This window comes from Aquila chrysaetos, chromosome 6 (assembly GCF_900496995.4).
Source record: "Aquila chrysaetos chrysaetos chromosome 6, bAquChr1.4, whole genome shotgun sequence".
Classification (NCBI taxonomy): domain Eukaryota; kingdom Metazoa; phylum Chordata; class Aves; order Accipitriformes; family Accipitridae; genus Aquila; species Aquila chrysaetos.
Genome location: NC_044009.1, coordinates 7,126,243 through 7,146,805, shown reverse-complemented (window position 1 = coordinate 7,146,805; position 20,563 = coordinate 7,126,243). Strand labels below are relative to the sequence as shown.

Genomic DNA, 20,563 nt, shown 5'->3' with positions numbered 1-20,563 from the left:
GCAGGCTTCACGTGCTCGAAGCCACTGCGGCAGGGACAGGACAGAGCCCACGCAATCGACTTCACCCACATACTGTATACACCGGGCCGTATTCACGCACGTATGCGTGTATCTATACACACACACGCGTACGCTGGGCTGTAGCTACACAACCTCTTCTATTGCCGTACACCTCATCATGCGGTACAGGACACGTGCTGCAGAAAAATAAGGTCCTACGCACCGCACAGTCAGGCCAGCGTGCCTGGGAGATGCGGGATACCAACAGGGGCTCCTCAGAACGCACCCGGTGCCTCGTACCATGTCCGACATTACAGAGTCCGCAGGGTGATGGCCCGTTCCTACCGCGGACCTCCGCCTACCAAAGGCCCACCCGGTGCCTCTCCTACACGCTTCCCGTCGTGACAGCTTCTGCCGTGCTCTCTTTGGCCTTCAGCTTTCCCGAGCAGTGAGGCTTCTCGGCTCCAGGCTGCAGAACAGAGAGACAGCTGCCTAGGCGTGCGTCACCCTCCAACTTGGGCGGTGGGGATGCTGCCGTGCGGCCCGGCCCGGCCGAGCAGCCAGGCCCTGGGGCGCCCAGACAGACGGCGACCTCCCACGTCCCGACAGACGGAGCTGGCTGCTGCATAAAGCACAGGAGCCGGGTATCGCACGGAGCTCCCAGCTCTTTGCCTGGCGTCTGCCCCGCTACTGCTGCAGAAGGGCAAAGCCACCCACGGTACCCGATGGCCAGAAAACCGCGCCAGGTCCGCCACGCGTTCCCAACCGATTGCAAAAGCTAGGTAAGCGCATCAGACGGGGCTCGCGGCTTCTGCCGAGGCTCCGCGCTGGGCTGCTTCGCCTTTCTGGCTGCAGCAAGCACGCCGCAGGCGCACCCCACGCGAGAGAAGCGTCCCCAGAGCCGACGACGCTCTTGAAACTTTCAGCCCACCGGTGCCCCGGGGGTCTCGCCCCACAACCCTCGCTCTTCGTTTACCAAACGCCTCCTGAGCGGTCATCTCAGAGAGAGCAAAATCAGGTGTGTCTGCCCGTGCAAAGGGAGACGTTTCCTGCGGCGGCCGACAGCTCGCTCACTCCTCCTCGCCTCCACCGCATGCGACCAAGCGGCCAGAGGGCATCATGCCTTCCCAACTCTGCTGTCTGGAGAACGGCACAGCCTGGAGGCTCCTTCGCCTTCTCCTCTGCAAGCCTCTGGATAACACCAGGAGTCACCCTCCTTCTGCTTGCAGGACTTGCCTCAGGCATCTTACCGACAGCCGAGCGTTCAGGCTGCGCCGCGCATCCCCCCTGCCTTCCGACACCGTCGGGGCAGACGCAGCTCGAAGAACCTCGCTGACCTCCGAGGTGCCTGCTGACCACCGCGACCTGCCTTCGAATGCTCGGGGCACGAGGACCTTCGGCTCCTGGGGCTCCAGGTGTCCTCGTGGGCCTTGCTCGCCCGCTCCCGCGTGCTCACCTTGCGCAGTTTGGCCGCTCGCAGCCGCCTCTTCTCCTGGTTCAGCTGGAGCTGCGTCCTCTCCAGAGCCTCTTTCAGCAGAGCCTTCTCTTCTGCCTCCCTGGCGGCTTCGTCTTCTAGTTTGGACATCTCCTCCTGGCACCTTCGCAGGGATGCTTGGCTCAGCCTGTGCAAAATGGGGGAGAAGGGGGGCTGGGGGAGTGGTGTGTGGTGGGGGGGTGTCTGTCACCCGCATTGACCCGCCGGCCCTCAGCTGGGCTCTGCCTGGGAGAGACACCTTTTGAGCAAAACCATAACGTGCTTGCGTCCCTCCTAGGACCCCCCACACCACGGGGTGACACTGAAGGGCATCAGAGCGGCTAACACCTTGTAAGGACCTACACGTGTTTTAGCAAGCGTTTTCCCTGCTCCGATTCCTTACATCCTGGAAAAAACCCTCTCTTCCCGCCTGTGCCGAGACTGAAATGCTGCCTCTTCAAGGCTTCCCCCCCGCCAACGCGTGCCGATGGCTGCGATCCCTTCTGTTTGGCGTACGAGCTCACCGAGGGACTCTGGGTGGCTGCGTCGGCCCTGCTGCCTCGCAGGTGGCTATCAGACCTCTGGCCTATTTTGAAAACATTGGTGCGTTTGCACCAGCCCAGAAATATCTTTCTACACCGCTTTTTCCGGCGCTGCGGGCCAAGCGACTTCTGCATTTGTGCGGCGAGCAGCAGCGGGGCTCGCACAAGCGTGCCCACGGGTGCCTCCCGGCTCCCTAACACGTAAGCTTGTGCGACAGCTCGTGGAGCGGGAGCGGCACCTTCCGTCTGGACGGCCTTTCCCATCGGCTCCCACAGTCCCTCCAGCCCAGCCGATGCCACTGGCTGCCAAGGTTTCCCCGACTCCGACACCGCTCAACCGCGGAGGACCCTGCAATGCACCGCTGCAGAGACCCAAGAGGCCGTTTCTGGGTTGCTCCTAACTCTTCCTTTTTATACGGTGGCCACACCGTGACCGCTCCCAGGCAGGCGTACGGCCTCGCAAGGGGCTGCACCCCTCCTTTCCCCGAGTTCCCTGTCACTTTGCATCCCAGGAGTTGGTCTCGCTCAGACCCGTGGCCGGTAATGGCCACCTTGCCCTTTGGTACCTGAGCTGCTCCATGCTGGCCTCGTAATCTTTCAACATTTCTTCTTTTCTCTCCAGGCGACTCTTGAGGTTCCTGATCTGATTGTACAGCAGCTCCAGGTCCTTCCGCCTCTGCGGTCCCGCTTTTTCCCTCTCCTCCTGAGGCAGGTGCTTCAGAGACTGCATTCCTGACAGCTCCTTCACCTTCATCAGGCTTCCCAGAGCACCAATTACGTCAAGGTACTGTGGCAAGAACAGGGAATGCATTATTTACTAGGCCTGCCAACTCCTCCGCCACATAACGTCCCACCGCTCAGCCATCTGCTTCCATTCTGCTCTGCTGAGGAGAGGAAAACATCACAAGAAAACTGCTGCCTTCCCCTTTGTTTAATTTCCACGCGTGCTTTCCCTGGGAGAGCTTTTCTGAGCGCTCCTGACAATACGGCCGGCTCTGGCTCATCCGTGCCTTTGGGCTGCGTGCTCGGAGGCACTCGGAGAGGTGCCGCACCGCACCGGCGCACACCCGAGCTCCGGACCAGACCCTGTCACACCTGGCATTCCGTTGCCAGCCGCACGACTCTTTGGGGTCGGATTTTTGACTTTTTCAAGATGACCCGTTTTCCCTGCCGGACAGTTTTCTGCCCTTGTCAGAGGGAGGAGACCCGCTTTCGCAACCTACCCGCTGCGCTACCAATGGACACCTCCTCTGGCAGCCACCTCCATCGCTCCCCGCAGCCTCTCTCACATCATTTAGCAGGCGTGGGAGCGGGCGAAGGTCTCTGTCCTCACCAACCCGACCTTTCCACGAGGATCGGCCCCTGACTGCCCGAGGGAATGCCCCCAAACACCTTAGGTGGGAAGGGGAGAAGGAGGCACCCCGTCGCACATTCTGGGGTCCCGAGACCTCCCAGCAGATTGCCCCGCGTCCTGCAATACGCATGTTCCTGCGGAGCCCGGACACCAATCGCTTCTTTCTGAAATGCGCTTGAAAACAATCTACCCTCTACGAGGGCCAAGTACCGTTGTTACATGTCTACCGCTGACGTACCATCTTCTCGCTGAGGTCCGTCGCATCGGCCATCTCTGAGCTCGCCACCCCGTCAGTGGCCCCGTGCGAGACCCCGTTAGGAACCCGGCCGGGAACCTGCACAGACAGGGAAAGACCAACGGAGCCCACACACTGCCTGGCTTTGGGTCGAGCTGCCTCAAGCCTCCCTTCCGCCGCACGGGAAAACCGCCCCGGCAACGCCGTGCTCCAAAGCCTGCCGCCCCGCTCAGCCTGCGGCGTCCCTGAGCAGCGCTACGCCAACGGTGCCGGACAATACGCTGCTCCTGACGGGAGCTGCCGCCCTCTCCGTGAGCGCTGCCTTCCATTAGGCTGCGACTTACAGACCGCCAGATTTTACGTCTCCCCCTCTGCCCCCTGCCTTCTTATTCGGCACACCCACGAGCCTAATTCTCCCCGCTGCAGGGAATACTTTTGCAACAGAGCCACAATCACCACCAACCACAAGCTGCCTTCTTACCTTGTCGGCCTTCCATTTCATTCCCGTCGCAGGTGCAGGTTCCTTCTCAAGAACTGTTTTCTGGACAATTTTCTCGGGTAAGTCTTTCAGCAGGACCGCCAGCGTCTCCGAACCCTTCTTCGTGGCAGCTGGAGGCACACACACCCCCACCGAGTTGCGCCGCTCTCCATGCGACGTGCTGTGCCTTCGTACCTCCGCCACTTGGAGGTTTGCCAGGTTTCCCCTTAGGGAGACCACGCACGGAGAGAAGCACAGGCTATGGAGCAAAGCCTGCACCAGCCTTCCCTGCAGACATCCTTATCCCAGCGTTTGGGCATCGCTTCCCCTACCTAAGTAGGATGCAAACCTGTCGTTCAGGTGGCCGTTGAGACATCGCGCCACAATTTGCTACCCTACTTGTAGCTTCTCACAGAGACGATGCTGCTTTTCCCTACTGCTCTCACTACAGGGCTATACCCGACAGACAGGGACTGAAAGAATGAATGAGTTAGGGCAAGCGGAAGACTCTCACAACGTACAGTACTTGCAAGGCTCGGCAAGACCGCAACAGCCAAGGCTCGGTTCCCGGAGGCAACCGCTGCTCTCTCTCGCCTTGAGGAGAGCGGCACCGGAGCGTGGGGAGCGATCGTGCGCGGAGCTGGGCGCCTGCTCGCTCCTGGCTCCGACTGCATGGCAGCTACCACTGCAAAACCCTTCGCCAGCCGCCTCTCCTTGCTGACTCCTGCAAGTGCTACCTCCTCACGTGTATATGCTCGATGCCTGCAAATGACGCCAAGCGCCTTTCTCAAGCCTATAGCCGCACTGCACGTTCTTCAGAGAGGTTTGCCTATCACCTGTGCGCATTAATGAGCGTGCACGGGAGAGCCGACTTGGCGAGGGAAAAGCCCGAGCCCGTGGCGAGCAAAGAGCCTGAGCCCCTGGCACAGCCCATCACGCCTTCCCTGGCGTTACATGCTCCACGGGCGCAGACCCCGGGGTCTGCCAGAGGCAAACGGACGCAGCTTCCCTTTATAGGGACGGCCACGCTTACCTGAGGACTGCCCCTTCTCCAGCATCTTTATTCTCTCCCGGAGCTCGGCCAAGCCTTCTTTTTGGCGCCGGATGGTTTCCTCATGCCTGAGGCCTCGGCATTTCGCGCCGAGGTCGGCCAAGTCCCACGCCGGCTCCTGGAAGAAGCAGCCGGTCTGGTTCTCGCCCAGACTGCACCTGGCTCAACACGAGCTCAGCTTAAACCTGCCTTAAACACAGCCTTGCTGCCAGACCCCGGTCACTTGGTGTGCACCGAGACCAAAGCCCGTGGAGCATCTCGCCCTACAAGCTCCCCGTGGATTCGTGGGGTAGAAGAGCAGCATCAGAGACCCATTTCGTGCTCCGCCACAGCAGCTGCACCCCCGCGAGGCTGTAAGCCCCGCAAATGCTCCAGAGAGCCGGGAGAGGGACGGTGTGCGGGTCTGAACGGCCACGTCCCCCTCTCGCGTTCGGTGCTGCCGCGGAGCGCTTACCATCTTCCGCGCACAAATACCGCTGTGCTTTGTGGCCTGCGTTTATACATGACCTCACGCATTACTCCCTTTTAAACTACGCCCGCGCACACAGATGCGTGTGTTTCACTGTTCCAGCCCCATCCAGCCTGCTGCTGCCTTAGGACGAGCATCCAAAAATCTGGGACGGGACTGGCCCGTCATCACACCCTGCACACGGCGAAGGACGGCAGCAAACCGCCCGCTCGGGTCTGGCCGCCGTCGCCCCACGGCGCTGCTCGGCGAGACGCCGTTTGCTCCCGAAGCGGGGCGATGGCTGGGCTGCACCTCCAGCGCTCTGCGCTCCCCCTCCGTCGCTACAGGACGGGCGATACCTCCCGCTCGTCAGCTGGCTGTGAGTCACCGCTCACCCCCACACATCCAGCCTCGCGCGCCGGCACGCTGTCTGCCACCGCTGCGGTACAGGACGTACGATTTCTACAGTCCCTCCATCTGCTGCTGCAACCAGCGTTGAGTTCTTCCCATTTCTAGCGCCAGGGAAGTCAGGCGGGGGATTCGGCATGGGAGAAAAAAAACCACTTTTCTTCCTGTTCTGTGCAACAAGCTCCCCCTGCTTCTGCACGTTCGACCCCGTAACTGCTTTTGTGTCACCAGTACAGCCAGCAAGGTTGGGAAAAGGAAGGAACGCTTGCAGATCTTTCCGCTGCTCTACCCTCTAATTGGCAATTACCGCAGCCATTAGCGCACACAACACTTTACGATTCCAAAGTGCGGTACAAACATCAGCTCGTTAGCCAGCAGCGATGCCTGCGCAGGAGCTCTGCCAGCACGGCTACCCCAGCTCGCTGGCAGCACAGGCAGCAGCCCTCAGCTAGGAAAAAGGCAGCCGGCGATCTGGTGCTCCTGCCTTCAGCCAGCTCCCAAGCAGGCTCGAGGCTTGGCTGGCCACGGCCAGGTCACGCCACGATGCTGAGAAGCACCGTGTGCGTGATCGATACTCTTGGCAGACCTGGAGCTCGACGGCCTCGGTGCGGACTTACCCTCTGGAAGGCTTCGCCCGCTTGCACTGGCGTCCCAGGAGCAGCCTCCGACTTTTCCGCCGTTTCTCTGCAGGCATCCTTCAGCTCCTGGCACTGGGCTCGGGCTTGCCTGCGCCAAGAGGCCAGACCGTTGTGGGACACCGTGACGGGTGAAGGCTGCCCAAACAGCTTGTGGAGAGCAGCACCCTGGGCACCCACTGGTGACTACTGCGGCGTGGGTGGGAACATTCCCTTCACGACAAGTGACTTAGCTACACATCCGCTGGCATGAGCTCCACTAAACCCCCGTTTCAGTTCACGTGGCATTTCCACAGAGACAACGTGGCCGAGCTCAATTCTGATGCTCTCACATACGCCTTTTGCTCCCGGGGAGATACCTACCTGCCACCAGCTGCTGGGAATCTACAGAGCAGCTTTTGCAAAGCATCGGGTCACGGCAGCACATACCTTAACTCTTCAGCTGCTGCTTTCAGGGCTCGATCCTTCTTATCCACCAGGCTTGACATCTGGGAGAGCTTCTCTCTGAGCAGGTTCGCTTCCCGCTCTTGGCATGCCAGCCGGCTCAGGTTCCGCTCCAGTTCCACCTTCTGCTCCTCGCTCAGCTCTCCTAGGCACACAACAGCTTCGTGGGTTTCTGGCCGTCTCAGCACCCAGCCCCGGGGGAACGCGCAGTTCTCGGTGAAACGGTGCTCACGGATGCATCCCCCCTTCTCCCAGCGCGCCCTCGTGGGGGATCTCAGCAACAATGGACCTTGTCCTCGCAGACCCTTGCCCTGCCCTCGACAGCAGCCCTCGGATCCTGGGCCGGGCCAGCAGACCTTGCTCTACTAAATCACAGTGCGAGGTCTGGCTCGCCTTCTGCCCACTCCACTGGGTACTCCCATAAAGCCTCCCCCAAAGCACAGCCATGCCCACCGAGGAGTCCCAGGCAACGCTCTCCCTGCCTACTGGCTTATGATCCCTTAGGCTCAAAGGAGCTCACCAGCGGGATTTGGAGAAAGATGGCCTCGGCTTTGTCCACCCGTTCTCCACCTGGTTACCCTTGCTCACCATCACTGCTATCGCTTAGCCGAAGACAGGGAGGAATTCACCCACCCAAAGGGAATGGACCGCCTGCTTTGCCCCGAGCAGGGCAACAGCGTCGCTTTAGGACGGTGGCAATTTCCCATTACCTGCATGGGCCCACCAGTACCTACCCTTGCTAATGCTTGGAAGAGGGATGGTAAGATGGAAACCGTGCAGCACGCGTCACCCACCTCTCATGTCCGACATCCTGGCTCTGGTTTCCGCTAGCTCTTTGGTTAGTCTGGCAATGACAGCCTCCTTGGACAGAAGCGTGCTCTGCGCCGCTGCCAGCTCCTCCCTCAGTTCCCTGAGAAAGATAATTGCCAATCTCACCGGTCATTTGAAAGGCTCATTTCACGGAGCCTGCGCACACCTTCCTGACCTGCATCTCACGATTAATACATGCACGTTACTTTTTTTAACTGCCTTTCAGTCCCCTAGGTTCATGCCTGCGGCACTGGGACTTGCCAGCTCGCTCGCTCTTACCTGGAGCCGTCTGGACGGGACAGCACATTGCTCACACGCCGTTTGGCATTGCTTTGACACTATAAGCCCTTACGGGCGTCTCAGCCTAGCAAAAGGACCCTCTTCACTGTCACAGATAAAAAAGGTCCGGGGACCAGTTGCAGTCAGCCCCTTGGCCTTCCTTAAGCTCTCCCAGCGATAAGTGCTCTTCTCCAAGCCCCTCTGAACAAGACCACCCTCAGCAAGCGCTGCTCACCTCAGACAACTGTGCCACCCTGCGGCAGGACAAACCTCCAGCCGAGCTCCCGCTGCTAGCTTGTGGCCATCACCCCGAAATCCTACAGGACACAACGGCAAAGGCCAATTATTTCTTTGTAGTGCGTACCCGTTCAGCCTGCTTGCTTCCGCTACATATATCCTTCCCTTCATGACAGCTTTGCAGACCGAGGACCGTTTCTTGGGAAACCCGTGTCTCTTAGGGCCCATTTCCAACAGCGCTTAGACAGTTCCTTACATCCTTCCTCCCTCAGGATCACTTACGTGCCTGGGCACAGCCCAAAGTGCTCCAGTCCCGTCGCTTTAGAGGGCACAGAGCCCTTCTCCGGTGGGAAAGGCCTGTCTATGACCGTGGTGCATGACCAACAGTCCCCAAAGTCACACGGCAATATACTGCAATTCCCTGGGAAATGGCTTCTTCGGGCACTCATGGAGCTCGTACTGCATGCAGGCAAACCTCAGACCAACATCTTACACAACGCTTTCCATCGCAGCCAATGCACCATTCCATCTCTAGATCCATTTCACATTAACCATGAAGGTTCCCGGTACAGACTCGACCCACGCAACCCTCAGCTACCTTCCATTTTTTCCACGAGCGCTGCGTTTTCCTCCTCCAGCGTCTTCTGCTGCTGCTTGGCCTCCAGCAACCTGTCCTCTAAAGCCACAATTGTCAGAGAATGCTGCTTGCTTTGCTCTTTATATTCCACTATCGCTTCCTGCAGTTTCTGCCTCTCAAGCTCATTCTCCTCCTGAATGGCCTTGAGCTGCTCCTCTCCCGTGAGCGCCCGCTGCTGTAATGCCACCTAGAAAACAAGACGTACGGTCTCTGTCGGAAGCGTTGCACGTGTTTTCCTTCACGCTCACGATCGGCATCATCTCTCCTGGCTAGCGCTCAGAAGGACAGAGGGAAAGGATAGGTTTCAGGGAGGGGGGAGGCCGCAGTGCCCTGTCCCCTCATCAGCAGGGACCGGGAAAGCCACCTTCACCGAAACCACATCTACGCCGCGTCCTCTGCCTGCACACGAGGGTTGTTGGAACTACCTCTCGCCTCGCGGCTTCCTCCAGCTTGTGCACAGCTTCTCTCAGCTTGCAGTCTGCAACCTCCTGCTCCTTTGACTTCCTCACTATTGCCTACATGAGGAAATTTGCATTATCTGAGAAGTCAACAAGCTTGCGGGAATCCACCTTTCTCTCTGCAGATACGCATCTATGTGTATTTGGGGGGAAACACACACCATACCCCCCGCCCCAGTCCACTGATGACCCCTGACCAAACGGAGCACCATGCTACAGAGCGCTTTCACGTTGATTTATTCCAAGCACGAGCAGTTCCACTGTACCTCCCGTGTGTGCCACTGACCTCAGTCATGCTTCTCAGCTGGCTCTCCAGGTCTCGGACCTTCTTCTGCTCTTCTGCCACAGCTTGCTTGCACTTCTCCTCCTCCTTGGCGACAGCGCTCTCCAGAGCCTGAGAATTGACAGCCCACGGTTTCGGTACAGAAAAAATCATCCCGTTTGGCAAAAGACCTCGGCTCCAACAAGGAAAGCAACCAGGAGGGTCACTGCTCTGGAGCGGAGGCATGTTATGAAAGAAAAGCTTGGAAGAACATGAGGTGACTCAATGGGGGGGGGGATGCAAGCACCTGGGGAAAGGTACAGCCGAGAGACCGAGGTGGAGCCGCTTAGCTGCTCCTTACCTGCCTCCTTCAAAAACGCAATGCCGGGCAACAACCGTTCCCGAAGCAACAGGCACAGAAGCACACTACAAACTGTCTTACAAGACCACCACGCTATGCTGTCCCTATCACAACATACAGACACGGCAAAACACCCATTCGCGCCTTGACTAACGCTACGTCCTGCACCAGCGCCGTCGACTCGATGACTTGGGCTTCCCTGGGACTGAGGGCGACCCGGTGAGAACCCACTAGGCAGCCGTCCCCCCTGCTCCACAGGGGATACGCTTTTCCAGCCAAAAGAGACCTCCGAGGAGTTCAGCATGGGGAAGGGTGAGAGCAAAAGGCTTGCAAGGAAGCCCACCTGCCCTTGCATTCCATTTACTCCAGCCCATGCAATGTCTTACTAAGCTCGCATATCTGGATAACGCTCCTTGCTTTCTGCTTTCTCCCAGGGATTGACCGGCAGCAGCGTGTGCTGCCATTGCCCATAGACACTTTCCAGTTCCACCGTGGATACTTTGGGGAGGTAAAAATCACCCGCATCTATATAGGAGCATAGCCGATATCCTGGCTCTGGGGACTGCACCTAGGCAGTTCAGGGCTAGAGACTTCTTTCTCTTGCTAGGCAACACTATTATAGACACCTATTTTTCCTGCATAGCAGTTATTTTCCTAACAACCAACCACGCCACCGTACCTCTTTGTTCTCCTCGTCCTTTTCCAATATCATTTGCTCGATTTTTATCTGTAGGTCTTGCTCGTGTTTCGCTTCCAGCTCCTTCACGTGCTCCTGCAGCAACGCTGCCTGCGACTCCTGGACCCTCTCTAATTGGGCCTGTGGGGAAACGGCAGATACCGAGGTGTTAAAGGAAGCGTGTTGGCAGCAGGGCAAGAAACAAACATCCTGCGTACGTTCACTCACAGACAATTAAAAAAGAGATATACCCTCCACCCTTGCCGCATTAGGGGTACGGCAACCGACACACACCGACAGCGGGCTCCGACTTCTCCGTTCCCCTGCATTTACCGCAGACCCAGGGACCTCTGCAGCTGTACATTCCCAATTCGGGCCCCACGCTGGCTCGCTTGGGACTACCGCCGCGTTTACCGATAGAAAGATCCCCAAGCGACTCGCTTTCTGCACGTAGGCATTTCTGTACCTGTAGCAACTGATTCCTCTGTGCAGTTTCCTGACGGTTTTCCAACAAGCTCTCGAGAGCAGCCAACAGCCCTGCAAAAGCCAACCGAGTCTCGCTGTACGGGGGTGCTCGCACAGCCCACGTATACCACCTGGAGCGCCCACGGGGCCCTGCGGACGCTGCTTGCCTCCTTGCAAAAACTCGCTTTGGCCACTGCTGACCCCGCAGCCCTGGCCCTCACCCCCCTTGGGATTGGGGGTGGAGGGGGGGTGTCCCCCCCTTCCTCCATAGGCAGCAGGGAGGAGAAGGGACCGCTGCTAACTTCCCACACGGTCACCCCCCCGCGCTCATTGGGGTACCCAGAAAACCCACTCGCCGTGGGTTTGCCTCCCGGGCTGGGGCGGTGGATGTGCTGGCGTCGGCTGTCGAGGAAGGAGAGACCCGTGGGCAACAGTTCTGCCTTGTGCCCAGAGACCCTCACGAGCCTGGAGACCCTCTCTAGCCTCTTGCTATGGGATTCAGGATCAGCGATCCCCCGGGGAAAGGCTCCTAGGGGCCAGCCGAGGGCTTCCCCTCCACACTTGGCAGAAGCGCGGCACGTTCCCGCCCCTGGGAGATTGCGGCTCTTTCCGAGACATCGCTGGAAGGGAGCTTGACTGCACGCACAGCCCAGGTGCCCGTTCCCGCCGGGATACTGGTTTTCCTTGTCACACACGGTCCCCCGTTTTTGCTGCATCACCCAGTCTTCTCTAAGCCCAACATTTCTGCAAGAGCTGAGGATGGCTCGTTGCTGCCCGATGCTCCCGGTGCCATAAGGACCACTCTGCTAACCATGACGGCCTCGCAGCTCCTCCTGTGCCCTCACTGACACCGCTCCGCCCCGCGGCACGTCCTGCACCCCCACGCGGCGCTGCCGTGACAGCGACGCTCCCCTTCCCACGCCGCCGCCACAGCCGTTACTCCTTGGAAGTGACGCTCCGCAACACGCGATGCTTTGACAGAGACCCGTGCTTCTATAGCTGCTGCCTTTCCCACGCACCGTTCACCTAAGCTTGTTTTCGGCAATTGCCCCTCCACTCCACATCGGAGGTGCCGCCGGAAAGGGAAGGCAAAGTAACTCGTCACCTCGAGACAAGGGGTTCAGATCTCAGCCAGCACCGCTGCCGAGAAGCATTTCCCATAGGCCACCAAGGCAAAACCCACTTTGACTGAATAACCACGACGTCAGCATATCAGGTCCACCACGTGGAGACGTCACATCCCACAGATAACCCCCCACTCCCTGCCCCCCCCCCGAGTCCTACGGGTGGCACTGGCTACACAGCGTGGCTGGGGCCGCAGAGGTAGGGAATGAGAGCACGCACGCTGCCTGAGCCAGTTTCTCAGTTGCCCAAACTGCCCAAGATTTGCACCAGCATGGGTGCCCGGCATCCCCAAGCGGTGGCTCACGCTGGACCTTCTCCTCGACGGCTGGCTAGCTAGGACATCCCACCTGGAGCAGGTTTCTTCCCAGGGACACCCAGCAGCACACAGACCTTTGCCGGAGGCGCACGGGTCCATCCCCACGCTGGCCAGGAGCCGCTCCGCACCCTCCAGCCAGGACAAGGGGACGTGCACCATTTCCACCACTGCTGCCGCTATGGCCGAGACGGAGGGATCCAGGCACGTCGCCTCCAGCCTCCCCAGCTCCCCTCGCAGGCTGTCGCTGCTGCAGGAGCTCCGCAGGCAAGCCTGGAAAAAAATACAACCGGCGAACAAGCTAGCCTCCCCAGTCAATGGGCTTCTACGACTTGGCCAATAACACATCATCTCTAAAAAAGTCCTGGGTACAACTGCGTGAACGCTTTGGTAGGACACTTCACTCTGTGGGTCGATATCTTTGGTGGGGACGGCTCCGGGCAGGCCCAGGGGAGGGCACGCTTCTGCGATACCTCCTATTTCTTTCCAGCCAACACTTTTTGGGGCCACGCTCACCTCTCACTGATCTGGAGAGCTGCGTGCTGGCTAGCGCCCAGACCCAAGCGCATCTTTTCTTGGACCTATCCTCAGGCCAAAAAAATGCCCTCTGCCGCTCTTATCGACTGGCTGCCACTTAGTCATTGCTATTTAAAGGACTGACCTGGAGCTCCTGCAGGGATTTCCTGAACACCTCGATGTTGGCAGAAACCTCCTTTTCCTTCGAGAGCCTGGAGCTCAATTCCTCCTGCAGACACTTCTCTCTCTCTCGACTTTGTCGGTTCTCATCGGAGATCTGCCTGACCTTCTCTATCACCTGGCAAAAGCATGCGAAGGAAAATGAGAACAAGGCACTGTATTAACATCGTTTTCCAGCTGAGGGACCGTAGATTGTCTCAGCGAGCAACGACTGAGACTTGCTGCAAACCGGTAGCCACGTCAGACTCCTGGGCAGCCCGTTGACTCCATCCAAGCTTTGGGGGACAAAAAGGATTGTATCTCCTTCACATCACAGAGCGGTGCCATTAACCTGGGATAGCTACGGCACAACTCATGATCTGGAGAAGCTTGGATGCTACCAGCACTACCGTGCACGGAGCAGGCACCGCAGCCATTCTGCTGTGGCTGACCTGACCCACACCAGACTTTGGAGGCACCGAGCATCTCCGCGCGCTGGTATCCAAACTCACCTGCTGCTCCATTACAGCTTTCCCTGCAACGCTCGCTGCTGCTGCTGGAGAACAGGCTCGCATCACTCGGGTTTTGAAGGACTCCAGCTACAGGAGAGATCGACGCAGGAAAACAAAAATCGCTGATAATTGCTATCAGCTCTGCCGCTCTGCTCTACCCAACCCCGCAGACATCAATGCACGGGACGTGCCGGTGCCTGCCCTCTCCGAGACCGAGGCCCCGTGCACGCTCCTGCCCTCCCCTCAGGGCATCGCTTTAGCTCACGCACCTTCTTCACCGTGCAACGTGGCAAGGGTTCCCCGACACCCCTCCTTTGACCCTGCTGGCTCACGCCCCGACGGCAGCAAGGCGCTGCAGTTACATTCGTTACTTTGCCCGCAAGGTGTAATCCTCGGCACCATGCGCAGGGGAGGCTGTCGGCTCCCCGCCACCAAGGACAACGTGACTCCTGAACACCTCCTGCTGCCCTCCTACTGCTGCGGCAGGATTATGCCGACGGAGGGCCAGTATAAATTGCAAAGCGCGGACCGCCTGAGCCAGGCGGTTGCTCTATCCCACGCACCAGCGGGGATTTCCCATGGCTGACTCCTATTTCTTCCTGCAAAAGAGCTGGGGCAGGCTGGGGACAGCCGGGGATGCCGTCCCCAGCCTCTCTGCAGATGATGACAACCCTTCCCACCAAGGTTAGTGCTTTACAATTCTGTATCGCAGCTGCTGCTGGCTCCTCGTGGGGCTTCCGCAAATGGCTGTGCCTGTGCTAACCTACATGGCAGACCCGAACGTCTCCAGCTGCCTTTAAAAGCTTCAGGTCGCCGTTTGGCTCTGCTCTGCACAAAACCCAGGGTTATTTTCCAAACCTGCGATCAAACAACTCGTAGCTTTTCCTGCCTCTCGTTGACTGGGCTTCCTAACAAATTCACGCTAGCAAAACGCTGCCTTGCAGCTTAATGGGGGGGCACGACCTTCTTGGGCAAAGCATGGCTTTATCCTGGTGATCTAGCACGACACTGTTCTGCAAAGGGCCATCTCTGCCTGAAGCAGCATTACCTAGCCACGGAGGAGGCTTTGCTTGGGTCCCAGGCAGCGTGACTATGATTACAGAGAGCACAGCGTGTTTCTGTATCCTATTAAACTCGCTGCACCTTCTACGACGCCTACACAAATCCTGTGGATAAGCCTATTACACTGCACCCGACGACAAGTTAAGCCCCGTGCCAGGCTTTGGCGCTCAGGCTTCTGCGTTGCCTTTCCTGCGCTCCAGCACGATGTCCTTCCCCACGGGAAAACCCGTACTTGTGCCGCCTCCGGCCCAGACGGCAGGATGCGCTCATCCCTGCCTCCTCCCTACCTGCTCCTTGGCCCGGCTCACGTCGGCTCTCAGCAGGCGTTCCCTGCGCCCCATCTCCCGCAGCTGCAGAGCTTGCCTGGCACAGCCTTCCTTCAGCTCCTCCTCAGCCTGCAACCACGAGAGCATTTGCATTTCAAAGCAATACCCAAAAATCGTGCCGTAAGCACTTCTACCCCAACTATCCGCACATCAGACAACTCTAAATATAGCTTCGAAATACCAGGAGACAGGCAGCAGTCCGTCCTTTTGCAGGGGTTGGCTTGGCAGGGTCGGACCCTTAATGCTGCTTTTTGCCTGGGTTTCGTCCCCAAGACGTCATCCGCCCTTGACTTTCTGACACACCGCTCGCACAGGGCGGTCTCCGCTGCACCAGTTACCTTCTTCCCTCGGGGTCCGTGGCAGAGTCCCGCATGTTTTGACCCCCTGCCCGTACAGCCTGCGTGCCTGCGGCTTGCCGGCCCTCGTCCCACGCATCCGCCACCCCTGCTAGGCAGCCGAGGTACCTGCCACGCGCTCACCGGGGCAACGCCTGCCCTCCGCCGCATACCCCACAGCCCGACGGTTACCTTGGCTTTCTCGGCCAGCTGTTTTCGGATGCTCTCCTGCTCGGCGCAGTACTTCTGGACTTCCCCCTGCAGCCCCTCCAGGTCACGCTCCAGCTGCCTGATGCGCTGCAAGAGTCCCGGGACGCCAGAGGTCTCACCAGAGGCGCTGGGCATCGCCCAGTCCCTGGAGGACTTTAACCAATAAGCAATACATTTTCCCCATCTATCCCATTTCGTTTACCCGGGAATTTCCTTCTAGCCTATATTTACTGTGGTTAGATTGGCTTTCTAGTGGAATTTCAATCTTATTTCTGACAGCATTCTCCCGCATTGGAACGCAGTGTTACAATTTTCATAGGAGTTTACGCTTCTCTGGGTCGTTATGCACATTAGGCGCCTTCCATTACAGGAGCCGGATTCAAAAAAACTCCCCTAAAATGCCCCGTTATTTATTCTCTCGATGATGCATTCCTGCAGTCGCTGCTCTCCCGTGTGCTCCATCACCCCAAATGACTTGAGACTCACGTGTCGGCACGCAGTTACTTCTCGCTCTCCGAGTTCATGCTTCAGTTCCTCTTTAATTCTAGAGCACTAAAATGAACGGCAACCGAGGAAAAATAACCATGAGGGCAGGCAGATAGCGTTGTCTTTGCAGCAAATGTCAACACATGCTCCAGTGCCGCAGCCCAGCTAAAGTGCTCGGGTACCGAATGGGCAGCGGAGTGCCCATGACGGGGCCATCAAGGCACTGAGAGCACGAGAGCATCCGCATCTGGAACGGCTCATATTAAAGCATCGCCTGGCTGAGTGAAGGACAAACATCCGCAGGGAGTACCCGACAGAGGGAAATTCCTCTGCCCTTAGAAACAGTATAACAGGGACAGGGGGAAAGGCTGCAGGAAAACAAAGCCTTCTTTAAAGCATCCACACTAAGCTGACCATGACAGTAACAGCCATTCCCAGGCTAATCATCACCGTATCGGACCGTGCTTTGCAGCTCTGCATTCCAGGGTATCGGTGTTTCGGAGACCGACCCTGTTCTGCCTGCCCCGAGCGGCCGGGTGCCTGTCCCGCGAGCCTGTGTGCACCAGCTCCCGCCTCCCTCCGGGTCTTCCCGCATCCATGGAACGGGGCAAGCCGCAGAGGGATGCTCTGGGACGTGCTCTCTGCCTCGACACGAGCACTGTGGACCACTGAGTGCCACCAGGCACCCAGCAGAATGCTGCCCCGGGGCGCGCGGTCCCCCTCCCACACAAAGCGGGGCTCGAGCGCTCGTACATATCCCCTTTTCCACCGTTTAAAGGGCTGATCCTCGGCAAAGCGGGGCACGTCATTCACCTCCAGAGAGCTGCTCAAGGAGGATGCTCGGCCAGGTACAGGCCGGCAGGCGCGGTGACCCCAGCCTGCACCCCAGGGGCCCCACACATCTTTGCTGCTACTTTAAAATCACGGTCAATCACTGAAATCTCCTGGAAGAGGGCTTATTCAACCGGCCAACACGCAGCGCCCACTGCTCTATCCTTATTATGCAGACGATGCAGCTCTGCCAGTTGAGGAGGGAGCTGCAAATACAGAGAAGCAACCTTCTGCACAGGCCGCTTTCGTTAAGGGAAAAAAACCAGGCTGGGCTGCAGGGAGCCACATGAAGCCGGGGTCTCCACGGCTCCTCGGGAGCATCTTGGCACGAACGTTTTGTGCGTACAAACAGCTACTGTGCTCACAGAAATCCAGGGCGCACAGTACCCGAATGCCGAACGAGGAGCGGGATTCAGCCGGGGAAGGCGACACGGCTCCGTGGGCATCGCACGGCACCGAGGCACCACCGCAGCCCCGTCCCAGCGGTACGGCTCCGCAACTTCTCTTTGCGTGCAGCCGGGACCCTCGCGTTACAACTGCCCCGATAAACAGCCACACAAGTACAGCTGCTATGCTCCTTAACAGAGAGGAGCACGACCCTTCTCATCCTAGTTTCCCATGCTAACCCGCCGTATGCGAGACCATAAATTACTGAGCCCCTTCTTAGGGATGTTAACCTTGGCAGAAACGATTGCTAGCTGATTGTCCTTTTCTCTGTTTTCCTTCTTCATTTTGTCAACATCTTCCTTGAGCTGCTGGATTTTCTGCTCCTTGCCAGCCACCTCCCTTTGCAGGCTGGTCACCAGACCTGGGAAAAACAGCTCCGGTGAGAGACTACCCAAGCACGTCCCTGCAAAAGCCCTCTAGCCGCTGAGCTGCCATCCTCCCTCTTTGGCAACCGTCGGCCTTGGAAAGCGGATTCAGCTTTTGGCACGCCGTGCTGGCCGTTGCTCCGCGACAGCACCGCTAACAAAGTTCCTCGGGACCTCGCAGCACACGCTCCCCGGAGGATGAGCAGCTCCTACGGATGCGGTTTTGCTGCCTCGCTACGTCGGATCCATGGCTCTATGGCCTCTTTTCCCTGCGAAGCACCGATACTGCTCCCTTATCTGGGGCAATGAAATCGAGCAGAACACTTCTGCTAATCTGAATGCATTACAAAGGCCAGTATTTTGTGCACATGCTATGCTCCTCGGGCCCGATGAAGGCAGGGATAAAGGCCACTGGAAAAGGCTTGTGGTCTGAGGTGGCCCTTTGCAGCCAGGTGCAGCTCTCCCCCCACGGGGTCCACGGCAGCCCGCTAAACAGCACCGCTTCCGAGCCGCTCGGATCCCACCCTGCAATCGGTGCTTGAGGCTTTTTTCCCCCTACCAAAGTTCTCCATCCCATCACTCCCCGCCTTCGGTCCCCACATTGTCCCTCACTCCAGGGGCACTCGTCACGTCAGACGCTGCCGGCAACTCCCGCAGAGCTTCAGGACACAGAAACAGAGGTCAGGCGATTTCTACCAGCCGCTACAAATCGTTTGTCGCGTGGCCGGTTTTGCCAACGCTCGCTCGTGATCAAGAGCCGGTCCCAAACCGCTTCGTGCCCTTACATGGAGCTCCGGGGATACGATACCTGCAGCCAAAGCGTGGTCCCTCTTCAACTTCTCGCTTTCTTTCCGCAGCCTTCCAATCTCCAGGTCTCTTTCGGAGAGGGAATGGCTGAAAACCTGGCTCGAGCCTTTCTGCAGCTGGCTGATCTGCAAAACACAGATTCACCCATGTTCCTTGCCGGATCGCTTACTAACTCTATTACAGCCCCCTTCGGAGAGGGAAATCTAGCGCTTCCAGGTCACGGTCTGATGGGGTTCCTCTTTGGCACTTTTGACTAACTCTCAGCAGTCATTGCTTCTGACAGGATCACCTTACATTCGTTTTGGCCGTTCACGCTGAAATCCTAGATAATATATGACTCCTATACAATATAAAATGCACAGAGAAGCACTGCCTCCTGCTGCCTGCCATGCTGGGAATCCACGGCTGGGGCTGGGTGACACTGCTAACATGGCAGCAGGCAGAAACGCCTGCCGATTTATCGCCTGCTCAGGGCGTGCATATTTATTGCTCACAAACGCAGATCCAGAGCCGCTAACAACTCATGTTCGCATTTCTGCTGCAAAGACACTTTTTACGGTCCCCGCAGGAAACCAGGAGTGGGGACCAGCCTGCGCTATCCACTTCAGCTCACATTGCCGCGCAGAAAGCGCAAACGCGCTTCCCATGGCTCAAGCGACCAGTTTCACGAAGCAATTAACTGGAGGGTATAAAAGAGCGAATCCGCCGGTGGAGGAGGCTTTTGTCAGAGAAAGGAAAGCTGCCGGGAAGACAGGCACCGCACATCGTCTCATCTCGGCGCAGGAACAGCAGTGATGCTGACAGCACCCAAAACGACACCGCCTTTTCTCCACCGGGAACGTGCTTATCAAAAGCTCCTCTCCGTGACAGATGGGTGGGACGAGCACAAAGCATTTCACCACCTCCCTCAGAACCAGTATGATATGGGAGGGCAGGATGCGGCCGGAGGGGCCGGGAAAGATGCCCGGCTGCTGACCTACGTGTCTCACCTTGCAACAACAACCTGGATTGACCCTTTTCCCATGCTGGAGATACTCAGGATGACTCCGTGTCACTGTCTCTCCAAGACGTTTTCTGAGGCCTCGTAAAGCAGGGGGGTGCGTGCTAATAACATATCCCTGGGGAGGACAACTACAAGCCCTCTCTTCTCTACCCAGCCACCTATTTTCACCAGGACGCCAAGGGGCTGCGCTGCCTTTGGGACGGGTATTCCTCCTGCAAACACGACCACGCAGTCCGCTCCTGGGGCGAGGGGGAAGCAAGGGGTCCGGCTGTCTGGCCCGAGGTGGTCGTGCGTGCCTTTCCCCGACCGAAGGCTGCTTAAGCTTCTGTTTTCCTCCCCTCTGCAGCATTACAGATCCTACCGCATACAGGGGAAACTTATTTACCAGCTTCTTCAAGGGAAACTTGCCTGGAAAGTAAGGAAAATGTGCAAACCAAAACAACTGGGAGAAAACCCCACCCCGTCCCTTGTTTCCCTTGGTTTCAGACATGCGGCCCGCTCCTCCTAAAACCTGGCCGTTACACTAAAAATACATCTGTATCGGGGAGATATTTTCCCCGCTCGGTGGCTGGTGAAGCAGTCGGTACCTGTTCCCTCAAGGCTTTGATCTCCTCCGTTTTGGCTCCCAGCTCTCGGTCAAAGGCGAGCAGCTTCTGGGTCAGCTCTACCTCGTTCCTCGCCGCCGCCCGAGCCAGGGTCTTTGCCATCGCTGCAATCTCATCCTGCAGACCTCTTATGGCTGCATCTTTCTGCTTTGATTCTGTTTCCGAACCAGAGAGGCGACCGATTTCCTTCTCCAGTCGCAGAAGCTT

General features: G+C 58.2%; 1 protein-coding gene across 1 annotated transcript; it reads right to left on the bottom strand.

The window, feature by feature from the left end:
• Positions 1-139: 139 nt before the first annotated feature.
• Positions 140-20,562, bottom strand: LOC115343232 (forkhead-associated domain-containing protein 1-like). The gene is made up of 25 exons (XM_041124521.1): positions 20,339-20,562; positions 18,750-18,873; positions 17,807-17,937; positions 16,299-16,364; positions 15,795-15,899; positions 15,229-15,336; positions 13,880-13,966; positions 13,354-13,506; positions 12,770-12,965; positions 11,256-11,326; positions 10,793-10,930; positions 9,777-9,884; positions 9,458-9,547; positions 8,994-9,219; positions 8,394-8,475; positions 7,864-7,979; positions 7,055-7,214; positions 6,608-6,716; positions 5,942-6,094; positions 5,117-5,252; positions 4,087-4,214; positions 3,609-3,704; positions 2,583-2,803; positions 1,457-1,622; positions 140-469 (listed from the first exon to the last, which is right to left on the bottom strand). Exons 1-25 carry the CDS (start codon positions 20,456-20,458, stop codon positions 386-388), a joined length of 3,174 nt encoding a protein of 1,057 aa, XP_040980455.1. The 5' UTR covers positions 20,459-20,562; the 3' UTR covers positions 140-385.
• Between the last annotated feature and the right edge of the window lies 1 nt (position 20,563).

Bases quoted from the DNA above. Each gene is read 5' to 3' on its own strand.
- LOC115343232 (XM_041124521.1), bottom strand. From the start codon at position 20,458: ATGGCAAAGACCCTGGCTCGGGCGGCGGCGAGGAACGAGGTAGAGCTG. The intron at 17,938-18,749 runs GTATCGTATCCC...TGTTTTTCCCAG, and splicing joins GGACCACGCTTTGGCTGCAG to GTCTGGTGACCAGCCTGCAA. The intron at 5,253-5,941 runs GTATCGCCCGTC...TGCTTCTTCCAG, and splicing joins AGCCAGCTGACGAGCGGGAG to GAGCCGGCGTGGGACTTGGC.